Source organism: Phoenix dactylifera, chromosome 9 (assembly GCF_009389715.1).
Source record: "Phoenix dactylifera cultivar Barhee BC4 chromosome 9, palm_55x_up_171113_PBpolish2nd_filt_p, whole genome shotgun sequence".
In the NCBI taxonomy this organism is placed as follows: domain Eukaryota; kingdom Viridiplantae; phylum Streptophyta; class Magnoliopsida; order Arecales; family Arecaceae; genus Phoenix; species Phoenix dactylifera.
The window spans coordinates 21,220,911-21,237,839 of NC_052400.1; the positions used below are offsets into that span (position 1 = coordinate 21,220,911).

The 16,929-nt window shown below is 38.4% G+C and overlaps 2 protein-coding genes across 2 annotated transcripts; both read left to right on the plus strand.

The window, feature by feature from the left end:
* Window positions 1-2,903: 2,903 nt before the first annotated feature.
* On the plus strand, window positions 2,904-4,312 carry LOC103709614 (probable WRKY transcription factor 51). Its single transcript, XM_008795059.4, has 3 exons — window positions 2,904-3,294; window positions 3,381-3,518; window positions 3,882-4,312. Exons 1-3 carry the CDS (start codon window positions 3,047-3,049, stop codon window positions 4,120-4,122), a joined length of 627 nt encoding a protein of 208 aa, XP_008793281.3. The 5' UTR covers window positions 2,904-3,046; the 3' UTR covers window positions 4,123-4,312.
* A 2,273-nt stretch (window positions 4,313-6,585) lies between these two features.
* On the plus strand, window positions 6,586-14,777 carry LOC103709615. The gene is made up of 9 exons (XM_008795060.4): window positions 6,586-7,072; window positions 7,316-7,403; window positions 8,352-8,465; window positions 9,895-9,977; window positions 10,831-10,945; window positions 12,441-12,532; window positions 14,036-14,101; window positions 14,219-14,312; window positions 14,489-14,777. Exons 1-9 carry the CDS (start codon window positions 6,813-6,815, stop codon window positions 14,597-14,599), a joined length of 1,023 nt encoding a protein of 340 aa, XP_008793282.2. The 5' UTR covers window positions 6,586-6,812; the 3' UTR covers window positions 14,600-14,777.
* Window positions 14,778-16,929: the final 2,152 nt, after the last annotated feature.

Here is a 16,929-nt window from a genome sequence, read left to right on the forward strand (position 1 = left end):
TTTGATTTCAAGGAACTAGGAAGTTTGGACATTTGCATGCTTTCGTTAATATATTGTTGCTAGCGTCATGGATGCCACGTCCAAACATATAATATCAAACAACAATGTTTGCCTTTCTTCTTGACATATATTATGTTCAAACTTCATAAAGATGCATGGTCTTTTTGAGGTAACCGAGATACCTCATTATGAGGGCGTTATGACCGCAAGATTTGATTCCATGAAAGCTGGTGCAATGGAAGAAAGGATTGGAAGGTTGGAATTTGGAAATAAATATGTGATACCAATGGCTTCCTTCACTCCAGAAGCAAACTTGTGTGTTGATGCTGCCGGACCGCCTTGACAAAGTGGTGATAAGATCATAAGATATAGGGATATGCTTTTGAAATCTGAAGGTTGTATTGTCTTTTTCTTAGTGCTTGGAGATTAAGGCTAAGACCCTACCCGACTTGGGCCTAGAATATTAAAGCTTAAGAAATATTTATCTATAATTTGAATTGTACATATTTTATATTACATCTCTGAAAGAAAATTTAATGATTAAAAATTATAATAAATTGACCATATTAAAAAAAAAGTATTGAAAATGATCTCTACTATAAAAAATATTTAGAAGCTGGAGTGCACGTGCTTTTGATGGTCTTTAATTTAAAGAATAGGTAGATGCAAAAATGAACGGTTTTTGTAGCATTCTATTATCTTTTATTATCATCTAATAATCAAAATCTAGTAAATTTTAATTTATTCATGTATTTTAGTGCATTACTACGGTTGATACCATTTATTTTTGTATCCACTTGCAAATTAAAGATAATACATGAATTTTGATTTCTAACTATTTTGCATATAAATTATTTTTAATAGTAGGAATCTTCAATTTAGGGACTCATCTTTTGGAAGCATTATATATCTGTTATCAAAAATTTAACATTCAGTTTGTAATCTAATTCTTCATTTAATTATAAATTGCTGCTTGTTGCGGCATGTCTTGATGATCTGTACAATTTGTGGAATTAATGTGAATGACTTGGATAATATATATTAATGCAACTTGCAGTCAAAATTGGCTGATGGAATGAGCTAATTGGTTTCAGTGGAGCTTTGAACAGTCCAAAGATGAGTTATCTAATCAACCAAATTTAATTGATGTAATGTCTGAAAAAATGGAAAAAAGATGCAGCGTGACAGTGATTGGTTATGTAAAAAGCTTTTGGAATCTACATGACTTTGATTTGGCAACCTATGATTCAACCATCTCCTTGTGTTATTGCATCCATTCTTGTGAGTCACATCAAACCTGTAGAACCACAAGGCCGGATGAACTTCTGCTGGTTGAACAATGTACACTCCCTTCGTATTACCGTAGGAACAAAAGAGAAGTGCAATATTAGATGATCCCATTCAATATAACACCTTAAATGGTCATCAAATACTCCTTTGATTTCGATAAATCTCTAATGCTACATGCATGGAATGGGCCTCCAAGCAACTTGAAGGACGACGTAGGGATGGCTAGGAAGCATGATGCTTGTAATATCTTGCAGTGGAGGTAAAAGGTTTCTTTTCTATATGTGTGTGTGTATAATGGAGAGAGGAGAACGAACGAACTCCCCTGACTACCGCAACTACTCCTTTTCAGCCTCTCTAAAATGATGCATCGTTATGTTGGAAGACTTGAAACAGATGGTAAGTTTGCACGTCCAAATAACTAATTCTGTAACAACCCAGGATCTCACCCAAAATGGCTAGCCGAAAGGTATTATATGGGTTCCTTGATCCTGTATAAGTACCTAAGATCTACCTAGCAAAGAACAGATGTAGGACTAAACACATGTCCGCACGGATCCTCACATATATACTCCCTTCATTCAAGCCCTGACGTTCTCGTCAGGCTAAGGGTTAAGAGTTCAAATCTATTCAAATCTAATAACAAACACTACAATCAGCTCGTGGTCAGCCCCAATAGATTTGTGCTGCAGTGTCCCCTAGTCTATATAGGTTATGGGCCAGATCCATTTTGATACCATTTTGTAACAACCCAGGATCTCACCCAAAATGGCTAGCCGAAAGGTATTATTTGGATTACTTGATCATGTATAAGTACCTAAAATCTACCCAGCAAATAACCGATGTGGGACTAAATATATACCCGCACAGGTCCTCACAAATCCCTTCAACTCTTTCTCTCCATTCCAAATGATGTTTACAAGACATTCATCTGACGCTATATACCAATAGAATATCCGCTACAGCATGCATAAAACTGCATCTGATCCGACATAATAATGTTGTGTCTCTTCCAGGTGGACTTCTTTCTGGCTCCCATTTGATCGAGGATGCTGCCTATGCTCGAAGAGAAGAGCACAATTAAATCAGAATCTAATTACTTCAAAGAACCATAACTTTGCCCCCCCCCCCCCCCCCCCCCCCCCCAAAAAAAAAAAAACAAAGGATCATTCCAATACATTTTATCAATTCAAAGCTCCCATCACATCCATACACATCTCGATCGGTCCGGATCGATGACTCAGTCTAAACTTCCCATGCAGTCAAAGCGAAGAATGCTTTCGTATAAATCTGATTTCATTTCTTAGTGTAGACTCCGAGAACGTGCTGAAGAAAATAAGGCAAAAGGAGGCGTCTTATTTCCAGCTCGGTAGACTTAACCCAGAGGTTATTGGGAATGACTCGAGCGTCTACTTTTCCTACGTACAGAAGTCAAATATGCAAACGAGACGCCATATTACACACGTTTCTAATTGCCTCAGTAATCCAGTCCTTTTATCTCTTGATCCAATGGCTAACAATGGCCTAAAATTCATCCCTAAGTTCGGCAAATATCTTGACCCACCTCATGCAAAGTGACACGAGAAAAAAAAAATCACAAGTAGGGTTCCCGTTCAGAAGGATGATGCTTGAGGACGCATCAAGTGAGCTGACGCATGACACCATCGAAGAACCTTCGCATCACCTTGGGGGAAGCATCCTTTCCTTTGCATATATATATATAGCTATTGGCTCCACTGGCCAAACAACGTGATTGGAAATGGTCATGGCGGCTCCTTTGGGCTTCACTGAGATGTCCTACCCTCCCTTCTTCCTTGTAGATAACCCTTCTGGAGTTCCTGACTTCGACTTCTTCCCCGCCGAGGCCTCCGATGAGTCCATGCTCGGAGTTTGCAATGGTGTAGCCGCCGATGAAGCCCTGTTCGAGGACTCATTGCTCGCCGGTGATCCCAAAACGCTGGTTGCCAGCGATTGCGGCCTAAATGCGCCAACAACTAGACTGGTGATGTATGCGGTGGCATTTGATTTAGTGATGGAGGTTTGCCCCTTGTTCTTAATTTGTAGTAACTAGGTAGTTAATCATGTAACTGCAGGAGCGATACGAAGAGAATGAAAGTGGAGACGGGTTGTAGGATTGGATTTAGAACAAAGTCTGAGGTTGATGTCTTAGATGATGGCTTCAAGTGGAGGAAGTATGGGAAGAAGTCCGTGAAGAACAGCCCAAATCCAAGGTATGCTGTCTTAAATGTTGTTAGAGAATAGCTATTAGACCGCAAGAAAACAAATTAAATGAAACTAAAAGCACAAAATCAACTTTCTACTCTTGCTGAAAACTGGCTTTGTATGCCTGGATGCTTCCTCTTGAAAAGGAATATCCGTAATATCTCGTTTATTATTACTCAATGAAGTATTATATCTTTCTACTAACCCTGATAATAATTCGCACGCCTAGAGTATCAGAACATAGATATATATATAATCTTCCTACACTTTCTTAAGCTCTCAGAACAGACACCCTTCTTCTGATGTTCTTTTAACCAGCACTTGATATTGTTATTGTAATTATGACTCTCTGACCGAAAAAATGGTTGCAGGAATTACTACCGGTGCTCCCGTGAGGGCTGTGCAGTGAAAAAGAGAGTGGAAAGAGACGCGGAAGACTCCAGCTATGTGATCACAACGTACGAAGGGGTGCACAACCATGAGAGCCCGGGCACTGTTAGTTATGAGTTCAGCCCTCGTCAAGCCAAAACCTCGGCGTGGGAATCATATGACCAGCTGCCCTTGGTGGTTCCAAATGTATATAGGATGCAGGCTGCTCGCTCTTTCTACTGAGTCGAAGTAGTTTCCTTCATGCTTTGATGAGCCCAAGCAAATTGTAATCCAAAGAAATGATTAATTCGAGGCAGACCCGAGTGCACTTCCACACGCGTGCGAGTGTGCGCATTCGTGAAGTAAGCGGTGGGCGATTGTATTAATTAATTGTCTTCCATTGGTATATATATACATGCTTAAAATTTCCTGCTCATGAGTTGTTTAACACAGAGGCCGGCTTAGTGGCCTTTTCCCTTCACCATGATAAAAAGAAATAGAAGGCTATTCAAAGCTTTTCTGCTGCTTGTTTCTTTTTACCCTGAAAGATTTTCCTGGTTAGTTTATGCTTTACGCATGCAGCTCAAGCAGGTGAAAATTGCTTATACCTTGTGTGAACAAGAGAAATCCATCTTTTGAAAAAAGTATAAATCCAAACAGCTTTTGTGGCAACGAGGTTGTTACAGCTTGGATTGAAGCCAAATAGCTCATAAACAAGCTGGACAGGACTCAGGTCATCCCTGCGTCTTGAAAAAAAAGACTAGGAAAAAAGAAAACTAAATCTCGTCCCATGCTCTCCACTTCAATCAACCATTATAAGTTTAGGTGGATACTCTTGGGTAGTCTAAAGTAGTATTCTTTGGAGTGTATGGTCTGCCATCTCAAATCCTTCGTGGCACGTAGAGAGGCGTGAAAGTCCTCACCAGATAGCCCATGTTCCTTCGATTTAACCTCTGTTGAAAGCTCGATAAAGGGAGACACTTACTTCCATGTCTTTCCTAAGCTGAAACTTTAAAACCAGCTCAGTGAAGCTGTGGCTGAATGGCTTTATGCGACATGTATCATAAAAAAGGGTGCAACCTGATCCTAGTTACATCGAAGTTGGTTTAGGTTGGGCTTACATATTTTTGAGTTATGCTGGTAAATATTCCCCTGATTCAGAGTCTTATTTTTGACTGTTGGGTCGGGTTAAAGCAACAGGCAACTTGACCAAACTCAAGTCTAATCCAGATTGAATCCCCATTTCCTTCCAACCCGAGACAGCCTATATCTAATTCGATTTTGTTCTGAGTTAGTAAACATGAGGGTAATCTACATCTATTATATGGTATTTCTCAACCTAAACTGACTCAGCCCAAGTGACATTTGGGGCAGCAAAAAAAAAAAAAGTTGGGTTGATTTGATGGGTTGCATAAGGTCATATGCTAGCTATGCCTCGGCCCTTAAGTTGAGCGTTGATGACAACAAATTTTGTAGGATTTATGGATTGGATTGCCCATTTAAGCATGGCTTTACATCAACTAAACTCCACTAAGCCCAAATCCGATGGGATAGACCTTTTTTTTTTTCTTTCTTTTTACAATTCAAAGGCTAGTGGATTTGGACATGCTTTTATAAATTTTAAGCTAGATGGGACAACAAGCTCAATTTTTACAGATTTTTCGGCCTCATTTTGTAGAAATATCCAAACAAGTACTAAGTCACTGTATCTGATTGTGTTAAAATAAGTTTGTGGTCCGTGCAAATCATTTAAAATCAAAAAGCATGGTCTGTGACAAATTATTAGGTGGAATAGGTCCACCGCAGACCTAGGATGAAATCATCCCGGTGTGTATTGCTATTATACATAAAAAAAAAAGAGGTAGAAAAAAGAGATTGATTCGTCCTAGGCCCACAGTGGATCTGGCGTATCTAATAATCTCTCACAATTATTGGCCTTCTACTATTAGTTAGCGGCCTTCTACTATTAGTTAACGGCGTATCTAATAATTATTGGCCTTCTACTATTGGCCTTCTACTATTAGTTAGTTGGCCCAAGAGTACATGGGCCGTTCGGCCTTTTCGGCATACAAACATATCTCACAGCGTTTCTTGATTTCTTTCTCTAATTTTTTGCCCTGGTACTGGGTCCACGTCCACCCCAAGTTACGATAAACATGGCTCCATGGATATAAGAAGGGCCAATGGTTGCAGTCTACAGTTGGATATAAACGCGGGCAAATGAAGGTCAGGCGAGATTTCTTTGGTCTACTACTGTGGTTGCCGCAGTTGTATATAAGTAGCTAACCTGAACCATCCTATTTGCTTTATTCCAGCCTTGAGCCCGATCAGAGCAGACATTACATTGTGGTTATCTCTGTTGCCATTCCAAAATCTCGTCATTATTTCTCTTTCTCTCTCTCTCTCTCTTATGATAAGAAAATCTTGTCATCGTTACTTGATGTGGACAAGATTTGGGCAATGGACCCATGCATCACCATACATACAAGTATACAACCGGCATTTATGTATCTGGCGGACACCACCAGTCCTCTATTATTATTTTTTTAATACAATGGCTGCTCATACAGCTCTTACATAAGTACAGATAGTAAAATCAAAAGGAAAAAAAAAAAAAAAAAAGACGCCAAAGAGGAGCGATCCAAAGGACCTCTCTAAACTCCCATCATCCCTTGTGCCCTGCCGTTTTGTACCTACACCGAGAGGACCCAACCAATAAGAATTTGTCTCACAGGAAGAGGAGGGAATTCTATTACTAAATCATTTTTAATTATCTATTTATTTATTTTTTTAATTAATCCCTTATTTAATTTCTCTCTCGTTGCCCGTTACATTATCTGCTGACCTGGCGGTCCGAGCACCGCCTCAACGGTAGCGCAGAATCGGAAGCGGGAAATCTTGGGCCTTTCCTTTCTTGGCTACAGAGAAGGAAGATGGCTGCTTCTATCTCCTCCTTCTCTCTTTATCATCGCTTCCACCGCCAGCCCCCTCACGCCCCCGCTCTCCGCCTCCCTCCTCCTGCCATCCGCCCCATGCTCGCCGCCTCACGGAGCCGAAGAGTTCTTGCCCGTGGCAAGTTCGAGAAATTCGACCGCGTGGACTCGAGCGCCGGCAATCCCGCGCCGTCTCCTCCCGACCCCGCCCAATCCGAGACACCCGATCAAGAACAGCCACAAGAATCGGAGGACGACAGGTTCTTGAAAACCCTAGCCACGCCTAATCCTACTCTTTTCTCGGTTTTAGTGGCCGTACTTCGGAACTGAGTCGTTTTCGCAGATAAAATATATAGATAGGGTTGCAAATTTTCAAGAAACTGCGGTCGTTGTTACCATGTCTTAATAGAATTTTCTTTCTTTTCGTTTACTAGATTGTAACGGACGGATTAACTACTAGATGAATTTGTTTATCTTCTTGTATTGGATTTCTCTTTTTGCAGCGTCTTACCTTCAGACCTGGTGGATGCGATCCGACAGTCAAGTCAAGCGAGCGCCATGTTTATATCTTCCGGGGGAATTCGAGCAATAGTAAGTTGATAATGATTGAAGAATTCTGTTCTTGAAAATAATTTGATTTCAAGATTTGATTTTTTTCCCCCCTCCCTTCTTAATATCAAATGCAGTGTAGCTATCTTATATTCTTTGTTCTCTAGAGCAGGTAGATTCGTTCTATTACATTTATTCTTTCTTTTCTTTTTTTCCTGTGAATGGTGGAGGATAACGTGCTGGACACATGTTTTCAAGTAGATGCAAAGGCAAAAAATTCCCAACTAGCTATTTGGGTAAGGTTGAGATGTCAAACGAAATGAATCCTCTTTCTTTATTTTTTGGGTTTAAACCAACGATTACAAGTTCAAACAGCTATTATCATGAATAAATCCCGACTCAGAGTTGAAAGCCTTCCCTCCTTGGATCACATGATATATCAAAGAACTAAATTCCTTCTTAGTGTACATAATTAGACGATCCACCAACTTGAACATGTTCACAAAGAACCTTTGCTTCCTCTCGTTTCAAATTCATGATATCACAAATTAAGGGATCATTCTTATTCGACTTTATTCTATTCCTTGTGCGGAAAATGAAAGGATCACTCGACAGCACAAGGATCGACCAAGTTCAGATCTTATATTAACGGTCACATTATGGTTAACAGGCCTCCAACCAACCAACTAGAAATATTCATACTCAAGTTCAGTTAATCCACCAAACACAACCCAATTCTGAGATTACATTATCTAACAAGAAATATGAATTGAAAAAAAACATGAAAAAGAGATTAAATAAGTCTGGAGCCCAAAAATGCAAGTATCTTTTAGTACAAAGAGGAGAGTGATGTACTCAAGTTGCTTTATGATAAGTCCGAAGGCTGTGCTTCGACATAGTTTGTTAATGTACTCAACTTATGCTGACCATGTAGTTTTCTTGCTACTAATATTGTTTCATCATAAACATTGATTTCTTATTTACTTCCAGGTAGAACTTTTAATCCCGCAATTGCAATTTCTTGATGCTGAAGGGGCTCAAGCTGAACTGTGGGAATTATCTAGAATATTTTTGGAATCGCTAATAGAAGAGACAGGTATCCAGGTCTGCATTATTTATTTATTTATTTTGTTTGAGTTGCATGTTATTATCCATTTCTTGAGTCTCACCCCTGCTTGGCCTTACCCTGACATTTTCACTTCTAGAGCTAAATCCAGGGGCCAGGATGTTATTGAGACCATGTGCTGGCATTATAATACATATATTCAAGGTTGCATATATGATTTTGAGATTAGAAAGGCTAGAATTATCAGAAATCTTTAGCTGTGGAATGCAATTTTTTTCACATTAAGATAATCAACATGTTTATTCCATCAACAGAGCATTATTTGTTATATGGATCTGTATTAATGATTCTTTCTTTAGTTCTTTACTGAAGTTTCATTGTTTGAAATGTCTGAAATTGATAGCAGATTTGAGACTTCTATGATGAGGCTGTGCCAACTCCATACCTTTTATACCTGCATAGATGTGAAAATCAGGCTAGATATCGATTTATAACTAAATAAAACATAGTCGATTCATGGATCGTGTGTCTGTTATTTGTTCATTTTAACAATCAAAAATACCAAGATTGGATGGAAAAGAAACAGCATTTCCTTTGAATGAGGAATTTGCCAAATGCAGCAATACTGTATCAAGTGGAAAACAGTTTAAAGAAGTCACAGTCCAGAAACAGTGCATTGTAGTTCTAAACTTAGTCTTTTGTTAGCCAGCTTATCTTAACAAATTAGTCTATATCTCATAACCTTAAGTTTATTTTGTTCTGATAGTTATTATTATTTTTTGGGGGGGAAGAGATTTGGTTACACTGAACAAACATCTTCGATAATTGTGTATAAAACTAGAATGAAGCTCTAGAACTATTCTTTTAGGTTCTGTTCTAAAGGATTAACCTTCACCTGTGCATATTGTCCTCTCTACCTGGGGCTCCACACATTATTATGTTGGATGATTTCTGTGTTACGCCACAGAGACTGAAGCACTTTCTATAATGATCTTCTTTCATGTTCCGACCTCGTTTTTTCATCATGCTGAATATTAGTTAATCTCATTTCGAGTGAACTACTACTTAAATCATCGGTCTATAAGAGATCATGGACTGGGGAACATTCTATAAGTTGATTAAATGTTTTAGGTACTATGATTTAGAATAAACTAGTCCTGACAAAAATGCAATCTAATATAACCTGTACACCTTGAAAATAGTTGAAATATTTCACCAAAGCACACTGTTTTCCTTCTTTTCCTTCCACTCTTTGATTTTGTTCTCCTTGTTTCTTACATATTTGTTTTGCATAACTGATAAATTGCTTTGCCATGGTATGCATATTATGCAATACCTTTTCTGCATACCAGTAGCAAAGGATAAAATTGTCCTTTCTCTGCTCATTTTTTTATAGGAAATTATCTGCTCAAAAATTGGTTACTTTCAATATTCATACACTAATTCTACTGGTTGGTTCACTTTTAGAGAGTAAAAGCCATTTTCCCTGATGCTGGAGCAGCTGCTCTTCTAAAATATCAGTGGAAAGATGCAAACTTTGGATTTTCCAGGTACTTTTTTTTATTAGTCCATCCAGTAGAAGATACCATGTGCTAAATTTGTATAACAAAACTTAGAATCAGTTTGGAAAAGAACAGTATATCGACCTGAGGTTGAAGCAGAATACATGAAATTCAAGTTAACTATTGGTGACTAGACTATTATTAAAACCAAATAGGATGTAGATGCGAGTAAAACACCGAGTAGTCTCAGTTAGCTAATTGGGTAAGTTTGTCAATATTAAATTATTCATTCTCAATTTTCATCAATAGAACAAGTTCTGCCTATTCAGTTTTCTCATTTCTTTGTTTAATTCTATAGTGCAACGTATTGCATTTTCTGCTGATGTAACCAATTAACCAACAAACTTTTGTCCAACATGTTTGGGCCACATTCAAGGACCAAGGTGTGATTCATCAAGGTTTGAAAAGTTTTACCAATCATTTTCAATTTGAAGTCAACCCTCGTCTGAAATTCTGTTGAGTTCCCGGTGAAGGGCAAGGGGCTTGCTGGGAGACCTAAGCAACCAATAGGTGGGTAGTGAAACTAACTTCTAGATTACACTATCTATACATACTGAGGAGAAAGCTCCAGGTTTCTTACACTAGGAAAGTGTCTAAGTGACGAGGAGAAAAAGGTAACATTTGTCACAGGAGACACATTCAACTCTAACTCCAAGCAACAAATTATCAGTCAAATAGCCAAATTTTAACATGATTTCTGATTAATCTGGTGATGATTATGAGAGCTTAAGTATATCTTTAGCTTCTGCTTTGCGCATGTGCAGCATCCTGCTATCATTTTGCGATCATACCATCAAAAATCTATTTGTAATTTTCAGTTTTCTATTGATTTATCATGCAGCTTAAGTGACCGGAAGCCTGTAGCTGATGAAGATGAAGCTGTAGTTATGATAGTTCCTGATTATCAGATGTTGGAATATGTGGAACGAATTGCAGCTCATCTTTCAGATGACCCTGTATGTGATTTCTTTTTCAAAGAAAAAAAAATCTGTTAGATATTCTATATGCCATTTATATCTTAAAGGAAAATTCCAAAGTTTCTCCTGTTTTAACTGGAATGGTTGAAGACTGACCTTGCATGCTGAAAGATTAATTCTCTTCTTTAGTAGAACTTATTCTCAAAGAAAAGCAAAGGTCACACATAACCTTGACATTATTTATATGTTTGTTTTGGTTAAACTTAGATCAGTTATACATCTTTTCTATTTTGCTACGGCTTTTGTTTGGTCCTATAGACAGCCGACTGCTTTAAAGTTCCTTTTGATTTCTTTTGTACCACAGAGGTAACTTTGTCATTTCTGGAAGATCGTAACTTATTTGGGTTTAGCATATGCAATATGAAATACATAAAAGATACTTGATGCTGTACTTGTATATCTAATACACTATATAATCCAAACTCTGGAGTGGTGTTGGTGAAGCTCTGTATTTCCACTGCTCTATAGGGCTAAATCCCTGTCACGTGCATAGCATGTGTCATATACTATAATGATAATCAACAAGCATTATTCCAACTATTTTTGGCTTTATGAATGTTTCCTTTCCATTTATTTGAATTATGATTCATTACGTCAGTTTAACTTTTCTTAACTTTTCTTGTGTGATATGCTGCCGACCTAAATGGAGCCAGTGTTTAGTGACCCGAACGGCTCGACCAGGTCAACATGCCAACCTACCTCCTATGAACCTAGGCAAGTCAAGTCATCTAGGGACCTAGAATTGCAAAAAATCTGTTCAGCTTGGTAGGTTGAGTGGTAAAACTTGTTGACCTTGTCAGGTGAACTTGGATTCCACCTGCAAACTCATGATCCCTGACACAATTACTAACCTCTTAACCACCAAGACACCATGTATTGTTTATTATCATGATATATTATACTTATGAAATATTTGTCATTAGATATAAAAAAATAAAATAAATTGTGATTCTTTGAATAAAAAATCAATTTATTTTCATTTATTTTTTGGATATTTTCATAACTTTGTTATTTGTAATGCTTAAAAAGTATCAATTAGTTTTGCATATTTTGCCACATTATATAAATTTTTTCTTACAATTTTTCAAAAAGCTACATGACTAACATATTATTATAAAATTTTCATGTTTTTCCTATTTTCTTTTTAAAAATTTTAACATTTTTTGCTATTTATAGATATTTACTTTTTTTATTATGATGTCATGGGTTAATGGAGTGGCCCATGGCCAGCCGGCAGTTGAATTGTTGACCTGTGACCCGGTGACTAAAATGCGTTTGTCCAAGTCAACAGCTTCCAAACAGTTAGCTGTCCACCTTTTCCTTGTTGCTCAAGGCTGTTAGTTAGAGCTTCAAACTTATTAAAAAACAAATCAAACTTATGTAGTATTTTGAGGCATGCTTATGTCGTTTATGCAATGCAGTTTTACATGCTAGGGTAATCATTTTTCTTACAAAGCCTACCTGATTATATTAGCCAAGATCTCTTATCATGTGGAACCCACGCCTTGTCAGTGAAGATGTTGGAGTTGGATTTAATGTCCGCAAGTTGCGTAAATACTTCTTAAGGTGAGCATGCTCCTGAACTCAGGACATACTTCGTGTCCCTTTTATGGATATGTAGACTAGAAATCATGATTTTAATATTGATAACATTTAGTACTTGCATGTATCTTTTTCCTTTCATCTTCTTTTTTCATATCATTAACCTCTGCAAGATATAACTTTCATCCTAAGCTTTTATATGTTTTATCTTGCTATATTATGCCTAGCTTTTGCTCATTCATTAAATTTTATGTCAAGAAAAACTTGTCTAGAAACAAATATACCCGCGTACACCTGCTCATAAGGACATTACCAAAAGAAAGGTACATGGTAAATCAGAGGTTCTAAAAAGTGATGGTGTTCTTACTCGTGCAAGATTGCCTATAACAAGGTAATGTCCTAAGGTGTCTTTATGATAGACTGGTCCTATGTCACTCGCTGCACTTGCAAGGAACTACTTATAACATTAGGATAACATATTTTGTGGTTCAATCTGTTGGCATCAAAGGGTGACTTCGTTGGTTGATAGGATGACTTGACTTGAAGCACATCTGTGGTAGTGAGAAGTCATGGCAAGAAACTTGCTTGTATGTGCACAAAGGTGGCTTGCTTCAGTGAACAATTGTCTTGATGGGAAAGACAATCTAACAAAATATTGAAAGAGTTATGGGACATTTCTACAGCCACTGCCTTGCAACACTGTAGTTAGTATTTTTCGTTCCAGTCTCGATGGTAAAGATGCTTACTAGTGCTTGCTGATGTTGTTAGTCAAATATTGAACAAGGGGTGTGACTTGGGATGTGGCTGTAGATGCTTGAGTGGCATGCAGACAGGCTGTTGTAGATGCTTGTTTCAGTTTGAGACTCGGGCAAGGTAAGGATACTACTGCATGTGTGTGTTTGTGTGCCTGCATGCGTGCATGTGCACGCGCGCACGCGTGTGAGAGAGAGAGTTCAATATTTTGTCATCAAACACCTAATCTCAGTAAGAACAAAGTATTGAAGCAACAAGCTGCTTATCAAGACATGTTGAAACTCCATGCGGTACTAAAATGTGTCTTCAGATCAAACTTGGTATATAATTTCAGAGACATCCATCTCCAACGCTTGCTCACTATGGGAGCCAATCTTTGGTTGTTGACTTTTTTCACTTCCAAAGTAGAAATTTTGGGTCTGTTGGTTTCCATCGATGACATTGTGGGTCATGACCTATAATTTACTTGAGTTGTCCATGAGGTTTGGTTGCTGACATTTGAAAGGAATTCAGTTATGGTTATCAGAGAGGTATTCCAGATTCAGCTCTCAGTACTCTTCTGTTTATGCTCCACCCAAAATGAAATCCAACCTGACTAATCCAAAAAAGAGAGGTTATTCTTGGCTAGTACACCTAAACAACTTCTAAGTTCTCCATACATATGCCTTGCCTTCACTGATAGGCTGCAGTGCTTAATCAATCTAGAATGCCATCTTCTCCTTGTTCTTTATTTTTATTTGGTCAGGTGCTAAACATTCTGCCTTGTACATGCAGCACATTTACTGTCGTTTACTCCTTGAGACCATTGCCATCTGGTGCAATCTTCAGATGCTATCCAGGGTGAGCAAAAAGTTATAATTTTCAGCATCTTATCATATGTTCAGCTTGGATTTTATATGTTTATGCAGAAACAACTTGAGAAGGTTACCCCCTTTCTTGGTCTGGTTTGCTTTGCAGAATGTGGAAAGTGTTCTATGATGATGTAAATAGGCCAAACAGATACCTGCTAGCCAAAGAACAACCCACCCGTCCTGACGCAACAGATATTGAGGTTGGTTTCTGGCATTAAATATTCCCGAACTTGTCTTTTGGCAAGTCCCTTAATCAATAATTTGCAGCAACTAGGATCCCCTATGAAATGTTACCATACTTACCTATGTGATTTGTGTCAAATGTGCCCTCTTTCTGTGTACTGATATCATTTTATTTCATCTCTGTCATATGCAGCTTATATTTGGCAGTGTAGCCGAGAAATCTGAGAAGGAGCCTTCATTGTTGGGTAAAGCCATGAGCATGTTTACTTCACTAAATCGGCTTATGAAAGCCATCTCCAGCTGAACCTTGATTTGCATTCCTTAAAAGATAATAGAGACCATCAAGTCATTATTTTGTTTTTTGGCTTGTCAGAGATTAAAGAAACCATCTTTTAGAGATTTTGGCTTGTTTATTTGACCTATAACTGCATTCTCTTTAAATTTTGTTCCATATCATACATTCTTGTTATGGCTTATCCTTTCCTCTACATGTGAATTTTCTTTCCTTTTTTTTCTCCTTCGGAAGTACACTAATTTAAACAAGAAAGAAAAACCTTTAAAGTGGTATAAGACGGGTATGCAGGAAACAAACCCAAGACACCTAGTTGGCCAACAAGTACACTTGTAGTAAACTTATAGGCCAGAGTTGGAATGTAACCATCTAGGATTAAAATTTGATTGAGAAAGATTTTGTACCTGATAGTATTCATGCATACATACATACCCATGTATATTCATACATACGGATAATTCTCCTTCCCTCCTTCAATAGCTTGATCAGAAAAATTAGGAGAATGTTACCATCTTTGTTGCTAGTTTAACTCCTTTATCACAATGAGCTGGATTTTAGAGGGATTCACTAGTTGTTTGGCAGTTTGGCTCCTTATTTCTGTTGTTATAGTCAACTGTCAATGCACTCTTCAACAGAATCCGATACTATGACTTCTGGTCTTCAACTTACATGGATAGAACTGCCTGCTAATCTTTTGTTTGCATTGTCTGCTGACAAGCCTAACTAGAAAGTTTGATGTATACTAATTTTTAACATTCCAAAACAGAGGCAAGAATGTAAAGAAAAACAATGAATTACTCATGGAAGCTATATATTCAGTGATCAAGAAATCAAAACCAGTACTCCGAAAATTGTTTCTTGTTAAACAAGAATTACAAAGAAATAGTAATTTGCTTTAATATATCCTTCTTAACTCGAAATTGGGTCATAGCTGTACTTAAACTCAGCAAGGCCTGTTACTCTTTTTTTGTTTTCAACTTCACCATTCTGGTTTCAATTGCCATCATTGTGCCAAGTATATCATAGTCTCTCTGGTCCTTGCAAGAGAGTCTTCCTTCCCACTTGCGGCATTGCACAAATATTCTGCTGTCTTCTCAAATGATGCCAGCATTAAGGTAAGGCTTTTCTTCATCTCTGCCATGCCATACCTAGTTAGTTGCCCGCAGCACCCGACCTCTGCAAGTCATCAACCCTGCCAAGAGCATCGTATGCTGGCTATTAATTTTCATCCTATGCCTGTCCATGGTAAACTGGATCTCTTTGATGATGCACTTCCTTGCTGCTTCAATGCCAAGCATGTGTTCCACGTAGAGGACATGACTGCTAGTTGTTTGAGCCCATCCAGAGGCCTCATCACCTTCTGGAGGTCCATGCGCTGATGATCAAAGCGTGTGTTCCTTTCTCATCTCTAATCACAGCATGTTCGGCCATGGGAATAACTTGCATAGCCACCTTTAGAAGCACAGATTTCAGATCATGCAGCAGGGAAAGGAGCTTGGTCCAATCTAATTCTGGAGGGAATGCTAGTAGTTTGTTAGTGTAATCAGGCTTATACCTGATATCTCTTCCTTTCAGTTTAATCATAGGACGTTCAAAGGATTATTTGCTGCAATCGAAGAAGTATGGATTGGAAAGCCACAGTTCTCGAGGAGGCACATCGTCTGTTGCTCGCACTTGCTGAGAGCGGAGCTCGATGCCTAGCTTGATTAGAAGCATTGATTCATCGGCGTTTGTATTGCACGTTTTCCATTGAGAGCCAGAGCTCATACACACAGACCGTTGGAAAGGTTAAAGTCGAGGTTGCTGCAAGCGATGAAGGCAACCCAAAACCAGTATCTATATATAATAGAGAATAGACCCAGTATGCATGAAAATGCTGTGGGGTTATCAGGGAACAATGTTAGAAATCATCTATTATATCACTCACCGATCTGTTATATAAATTGATAGTTGCCTGGACAATTCTGGGACATGATCTACCTTTTATGTATAGCACCAATTTCCATCAGTCCAGTGAAATGAGCAGTGAAGAGATGGGTGAATGGTAGTAGGACTTGATTAGCAAAACCCCTCTTGATTTTTATATTTGAATTGAGTTTAGCACCAATGGTGAATGATCTACCTAGCCCGACTTGTCCTACTTTATTTGGGTGAGATTAGGCCAAGCCTATGTCTTTATTCTTTCCCATTGAACCAGGCTCAGGGTTTGGTTTTTAAGCCCAAGGTCAAGCGGTTTGGTTTTTAAGCCCAAGGTCAAGCTAGGTGGAGCTCAGACCTGGTGATCTCTTGATATTAGACCTCGCACGACTCATTGGCTCGGCCAGACGGATGGTCAGGGCTAG